Source organism: Azolla caroliniana, unplaced genomic scaffold (genome assembly GCF_043228905.1).
Source record: "Azolla caroliniana isolate FFs.n. ecotype wild unplaced genomic scaffold, voAzoCaro1.0.p SCAF_898, whole genome shotgun sequence".
Lineage (NCBI taxonomy): Eukaryota > Viridiplantae > Streptophyta > Polypodiopsida > Salviniales > Salviniaceae > Azolla > Azolla caroliniana.
The window spans coordinates 6,608-14,101 of NW_028231333.1; the positions used below are offsets into that span (position 1 = coordinate 6,608).

Genomic DNA, 7,494 nt, shown 5'->3' on the forward strand with positions numbered 1-7,494 from the left:
GAATGTAGCCCAGGTAGTTGCTATTTACCCAACCTACTCTCGTTCTTAACACACATCATTTGTGCATACATCCTTCACCTCAAAGCATAGATACATTTGATCTACTGCCAAGTCAACAAGTCTATTTGAGATTGTGAACACTTGTATCTCAGTAGAAGAGAAGAAGGTGTTATTAGGTAATTGACTTGTTCTTGCACATCCCTTTGGGTGTACACATATAAGAACAGAGCAGAAATAGAAACATATTTCATTTAAATAAGAGAGGTATTAAATATTATAGGTGATTAGTCCGCCCTATGAGGTTGATTAATCACCTATAATGTGTGCCCTTCAGAATACCAGATCATACTTACAAACCACTCTCAATTGTCAAAAACAGAGGCAGAAAATAAGTCACTATATATAGTTTTCACTTAATTGTGTTTTGAATTATGAAAGATGGAGAAAAAATACATTGCAAATTTATATCAAAGAGTTACAAATGTTAGAAAAGCAAGAAAGACCCAACAAAATTATGGAATCATTTTCTGTTTTTATTTTGTTCTTTTCTCTTACATTATGATGATACTGTGCAAAATAATAATTAGTTCACATGTGACCATGATTGCAAACTCCATATTACAAAAATTATTACCTATTATTGGCACACTATACAAACATGACATATTGAAGACATAAGATTTGGCTGTCTCAAAAATGAGACCGAAACCTACCCTTGAACATTGGCTCTGTTTCCAGCTAAGATGAGAGATATCTCCAAACCTCTGCTGAAGGCTTGATTGAACACGAGCCTTGTCTGAAATGTAGAGACAAATGGGAACCAAGAAAGAATAACAATAGGAGAGAATATGATCATCCCCATTGCTGCATCGTAAGCACGCGCAATGGAAGGCAGTGATGACCATAAACCAAGCCGCTTCACAAGTGGTTTCCAAGCTATGGCAATCTGTAGATATTTACACAGGAAATGTTACCCATCTGTCATTTTATTCATTCAGCAAGTGTATTGAATCACTATAATTATAATACACACACACACACACACACACAATTTGGAATCAGCATTGAATTTCACTTTCCTACTTATATTGAACGATTAGTCATCTCAAGTTTTAATTCAGCAATGAGTTTCACATTCCTAAACATATATTTAATTAGCACTCATCAAAGTTCAATCAGCACTTACAGTTTTTCACATTCCTATTTGAATTGACAGACAGAAACTTACTGAGAGAATACCCCAACCAGTTGGTACAAGAGCTAATATACTTGCAAATACATCTGCCGTAGTGACTGATGTGAGGGCAACAATAACCACAAGCGCAGCAATAATCAATAGGAAAAGAATCCCTTGGGCAAACCGAAAAACCATCTGGAGATTCTCAACACTCTTTGAACCGGAGATGATGGCCTGGATCACAAAGTAGATTTTAAGAAAAGATTTACTGACTTTAATATGGACATAAAATTAACTTATTACCTTCAGCGTCTTTGGTTTGAAAGACAAGATCTGCATTGAAAAACATACATACAGAAGTAAGGAATACTTGGCATGAACCATGTGAACAATAAAAGCCTACTGTGAAATGTAGATGATATAAAGACTATCTATTACCTTGAATATCAAGACAATGGCTCCAAGAACAATCCATGATAGCCCATATACCTACATGAGGGGTTTCATAATTCAACTGGCTATTCAAGACAAGAGGATTGCTATCCAGAAAAATGCCAAGAAATGTCAAAGAATGACTTGGACACAGATCATGGCTTACAATTAGGCTTGTACTTCCGTTGGCAGCATTGAGATGATAAACTACTCCATACTGAAAAAAGAAGAAACGTGCGCAAAGGATAGTTTCAAGGATTCTGCTTCGCATAGAACGGATATGCTCCTGCAAAATAGTATAAACTAATGGTCAAATAGCTATCTATCATCTATCTAGAAGTTACCCATAAAATACTACTTAAGAATACCAAAACAGAAGGTATGTTTTGGAACACTGTAACACAACTCAGGTCAGTCAGACACAGAATTAGTAAAATAATAGAGCTGAAATCATGTGTTTTCTCAGCTTTGGAAAGAAGTAGTCTTCAGGGAACAGGTTGGAAAGGTCATAAACGAGATTCTTACGTGTTCTTCCTCCCACCATGTTTCCCAGCTGTCATCGGCTTTGACACCAACACCACCTCTATACAGCAACCAATTTGTCCAATTGTCAAAGTCATCTATGGTTCTGAGTAAATACAAAGGGAATCTTTGAGTGGACAAGACGTGAGAGGTGGTGAGAATGAAATTAAGAGATTTTCTCCTGGACGTTATGTACAGAATATAAAACCTGTTTCTAAACAAAGTGCAATGAAGAGATGTACGTACTTCTGCCACTCAAAACCTGATGGATTGAAAATGTATGGTGCAAAAAGCCAGGATAATGCCAGGAACCAGCTACTGAAACTGAGAAGAATATAGCTAAAGCTTGATTCCTCATAACCATACGCCAGATACACTAACAAAAGCATGATGATTTCCAGACTGGCAAAATGTAAATACATAGTTAATAGCTTTTCTCTTGTCATATGTTCATGCATTGAGACATAAATGAGAACATACGCTTTGACAAAATGGCTGCGAGAATACAATCGGTAATTGTCTGCGAATTTTATATGCTGCACGACAAAACCTCTTCCTGTTGCTCGATACTATATAAAGCATGACAATAAGCATATCAAAGATAAACATTAACATTGATTGGAAGTTCAGGGAAAAAGCAGACATAATAAATAAAGAAATAGGATTGAAACTGACCTTTGCACCACCATGCAAAATAGTTCGGCCAAAGTAATGTGTCCGTGTACCCAATGAGAATGTAAAGAATACTGAACACAGCTGCAACTGCATAGTCACAAAACTGACAATTGCCTGCCATTCATCACAAGTAGATTATATCTATGTTGTAGATTGACTACAGCATATATTACTAAGGAAATATTGTAATATACATTTAAGACTCCTTGTTCCAGAATGAAACCCATAATCATAGGAATTGCAGTGAAAACACCAATCTGGAATAAGAATTGAGTGTTCAATGCACTCTGTAATCCCTGATTGTTTGTGATGATTGCTAAATTTGTCAATGACTCTCCTACGCCTGACAGTGCCTGCAATAGCCATATTAGATAAATTTACATTATAAATATACTTACAGTAATGAATCAGAACTTGCTTTACCAAATAGGCCTTGCCATACAGGAACACATAGACAACCAGGACAGTCATCTGCACAAATCCAAAAGCAAAGTGTAGCTTGTCATACCAAATTGATGCCAAAGACAACGTGAAACTAGGTCTGGAAGCTTCCTTTATTACCATTGTGCACACATAATAACCCACTGAAGTAACATAGAATGAAAGCATTCTAAAGAAATCCAATAACTGGCCCAATCGATAGACATCCCGACTTAATGATTGTTCTCCATTTCCACTTGACACCTTGGCTTCAAATAGAGCTATCTGATTTAATCCAACATCTCGACCTTTCCCCACCTGGCCATACATAAATAACCAATGATTGTATGCATTAATTAACATTCAACAATTCCAAACTTCTGTTTGTGAATTTACCATCTAGATTTATTGTTTGCCTAGAACAGAAAGGAAATCAAGATATATTTTCAAACCTGAATATATTCATGATGGGTCACATTCCCTTGTCTCAATGTAGAATTGAAACCTAGAAAAAGAAAGATATACTAACATCTTTTAAAAGGGTTTCACGAGGCCTATGAGACTGAATGAGAGATTACACCAAATGGAAAGGAGCAGGATACACCGGGTTTCCTTTCAAGTTTGCATGTAATATCAAATGAGTTTCCGTTTTAAGAAATCATTGATATTGTTGTAATCCAAACCTGCATAGATGTCCTCACTGATGTTGATGATTTTTGAGGCTTTACTAAATCCACCCCTTGTCAGATGAAATACTCGATCAAACACATCAGGGTGACCATAGTGCATGCGAACTCTACACATACACAATTCCATGAATTCATCACCTAAGAAAGGGTCAAAACAATTGTAATTTTCCATGATTTAAAATAAATCAGAAATTGATTACTTAAGTGGCCGTGCGAGAACTCGTTGCCCAAGTGTCACAAAACTTGTTTCCTGGTTAGACATGAACCAAGCCAATGAGGACACACTGCCAAAGGAGCACGAGAGAGTGTTGAGCATTACAAAGGGAGCAAGAAACCAAACTACTGATGTAATAAACTATATTACCTTCCTGTAAACACATGCTCTCGAACCCCGAGAATGGTGGGGGGATGTATCCCATAATTTCCTTTAAACTCTTCAAGCAGATTGCGCATCTTAAGAGCCTCTTCAAAATAGTTATCCTTGACAAAACATACAATATCAAGATAAGAAACCTCCTATCCTAACTGAGAAATTTTAGAATCATACAAGGAGTGTTTCCATGGGACAAGACAGGCTTGACTGAGCTGGGTGCAATCTCAATTGGTGCAAAAACGTTGCAGTATATGTCCCTTAGCCAATAATAAATCCCTCTCTGAAACATATTGTGGTGTATAAGGAAATTATTTACCACAACACATATACAGAAAAGGATAATTATGGGTGCCAGTGACATATATAACATGAAACAATATCCAGCAGCCTGCAAGAATGTTCTATGAGCAAAAAAATGGCCATTCAAAGAATTCATTACAAAAATCTGCACAAGAAGGACGAGGCATCCTAAGTTCCCCATAATGACAGTAAGGAAAATTCAGAAAATAATCACAGCCAGTCTCAAGAAAACGTTGCAAAGTGGCGTCAAATCTTTAAAGACACCCAAAATGAAAGATTACATTTCCGTGCATAAAATACAGCAACTAAGATATTTCATCATCAAATAGAGCAGCCAACCCCTAGCTTGAAAGTTGAAATGTCTACTGTACATTGCAGACATTTCTCATTGTGGAAACTGACTGATCATGTAACAATTTATCATGTTTAAAGTTCTAATTTTTGTAATTTGATCCTTTTTAGAAATATTGTCTAGACTGATAAAGCAGCAACATAAGAACACATACCAAATAACATTCCCAATTAGCACCAACCTGATTCATATCAATAGTCTGAACTGCATCACCACGTGTGAAAATCACAGCATGATTTTGGTTTTCAGGTTTTCCCTCTCCTAATATTGGATTTCCAGGGAGTTTTATGGAGTAGATTTCCTGATGAGATATAACAATACAAAATAAGAGAGAATAAAACATATATTTTCAACTTCACGATAAGTGCCAGTACCTGGTCCTTATCGCCAGTACTCTTCACTAATTTAGAATAATAGTCTTTCCCCTCCTTTGTAGGAACATCATGAATGTAAGCTACCCGCAATCCTTCATTCCTGCAGTATAAGAAATGAAAAACAGATTAAACCTCAACAAATGTGAGAGTACAGGAAAGATGATAAAATTTGAGATCGTACTCCTTCAGTAAATACAATATATCATCTGCTTTTTTATCTTGATTTTCTTTTTGTTGCCCAAATATTTGGCATGTTATAAGGTATACAAACTTCATATCTGCATAAGCTCTGGAAATATCTGACTTCTCGAATGATTGTGAATTATGTGATCGATTTTCTGTTCCAAAGAAAAATAAATAAATATTAAATGCATAAAAATCACAATGTACACCACATTGCCCTTTTAATACCTGAATTCTCAACAAAGCTCTGTAGGAGGAGTGCTCTTCGGTAGTACATCATTCCTCGTACTGGTCAAGAAATATGAAAATCAAAATATACAAGGGAAGTGAGACATCATACAAGATTACAGACAAAGGATGATTGGGATGATTTCATTCAATACAGTAAAGCCTAACTTTGGAGATATATACATGCCTGTTCGTACAAGTGTCTGTCCTCGATAGGAAGCCCACAAACGAAGTTTCAAAACATTGTCCGGGGAAAGCTCTCCTTGATCAAACTTTTCATGAAAGGTTGTCTCAATATATCCAATTTTTTCAAGGAAATTCTTCCATTCATCTGCATAAGATACAATTATATGATCAGGATGAGAATCAAATGGCAAAAATCCAAGTAGCTAATATATGTGCTGCATGAAAATGAGCAGAGGAACAAGTATTTTGTCTCTAGAACTCTTAATCCATCTTTAAGTAAATTAACACTATCAAATTTTCTCAATTGACCAGATATACCCATTCATTAAGTAAAGATTCTAATACATCTTTTCTTCTTTGGTTAACTATTCTTCTTCTATGATGAGGAATGGAGCTTTCAAAATGTGGGATGGTTCTTCTTGAAGGAGCTGTGTTATACAAATAGGGGCTCCACTAAGTCCATGTAGAGGGCCGCTCCATTGAACCTGGAGCAGACCTCATCGAGCAGTGGGGGTGTCATGAACAAAAGGGGTGGAAGCTCCTGTGGGGTCGGTGTCGTCGGGTGAGTCTGGGTCCCAATCCAGGGTGACGTCGACCGGAGGTTGGAGGGCTCTGGCACGTGCCTCCTCGAAAGACCTGTGTTGGTATTTGTGGGAGTGGTGTTGTGGTACTGCTCCAGGTCCGGGATGTCTTCAGCCTCGATTCCAACTCCCCAGTTAAAAAACGAGGTGGTGATGCTGAAGATGCTGGTCTGAGCCCTTGGTGTTCCTACAGAAATGAAATAGGGAATCTATGCACTCTATGAATCCGTGTCAGGAAAAGTGCGGCCTTCCAAGGGTTTGTCAGCCGCAGTGGCTAGCACAATTGGAGTGAAGCAAGGATGCACACTATTGCCCACCCTCTTCGGTCTCTATACAGATGAGGTATCACATCACATAGCGGAATTAAGGGGTTTGGGAGCATGCCTCATGGGTATAACTATACAATCTAATTTTTGCCTCTTAAATGCCTCTTAAAGATGGCGGCAATCTAATTTTCATCTTATTGGCATCCAAAAGAAACGTATCTACAGCCCATACCTGGAAATATTTTCTGAAGGTAGAAGAGTGTAGAAATGCCGTCTTCATTTTCTTTCCGAAGTTCATCCATGCTATACATCACAATCTCACTGTAATATGGAGTATATACACTGAAGAAAACATATATTCAAACCAATTAATTATCCATTCCCACAACAATTTCCTTCAAAATAACCACATAGTCAAACTTTTACCAAAATGACTTCATAGCTCTAACAGCTGGTGCTGCAGGCATCTTCATAAATAATGAATTTGTAAAGAATTGCAACCGTCTTCGAGCTTCCGAGTTCTTTGGGATTGAAGATGCAGAATCCTTGATGGTAAGAAGGGAATGCAATCGCTTGATTGATTCTTTCTGCTAGAAATATAAACGCTGTAACAATCAGATACTCCAGCACTAAATAATGCAAAGGCTCTACACAAACCTCTTCAAGTTTGAGCCCTCCGATGTGTTTGAAGTTAGGTCCTTCTCCTGGCATACGAGATCTCAAGCTATGACAATTT

At 37.3% G+C, this 7,494-nt stretch overlaps 1 protein-coding gene across 1 annotated transcript; it reads right to left on the reverse strand.

The window, feature by feature from the left end:
• Positions 1–439: 439 nt before the first annotated feature.
• On the reverse strand, positions 440–7,488 carry LOC147847528 (callose synthase 9-like). The gene is made up of 24 exons (XM_087339082.1): positions 7,416–7,488; positions 7,185–7,348; positions 6,991–7,100; positions 5,913–6,056; positions 5,726–5,785; positions 5,496–5,652; positions 5,315–5,414; positions 5,122–5,241; positions 4,280–4,395; positions 4,116–4,199; positions 3,910–4,022; positions 3,679–3,731; positions 3,368–3,544; positions 3,230–3,277; positions 3,001–3,159; positions 2,807–2,920; positions 2,612–2,700; positions 2,378–2,533; positions 2,135–2,237; positions 1,776–1,895; positions 1,616–1,666; positions 1,481–1,510; positions 1,229–1,411; positions 440–946 (listed from the first exon to the last, which is right to left on the reverse strand). Exons 1-24 carry the CDS (start codon positions 7,467–7,469, stop codon positions 710–712), a joined length of 2,742 nt encoding a protein of 913 aa, XP_087195208.1. The 5' UTR covers positions 7,470–7,488; the 3' UTR covers positions 440–709.
• Positions 7,489–7,494: the final 6 nt, after the last annotated feature.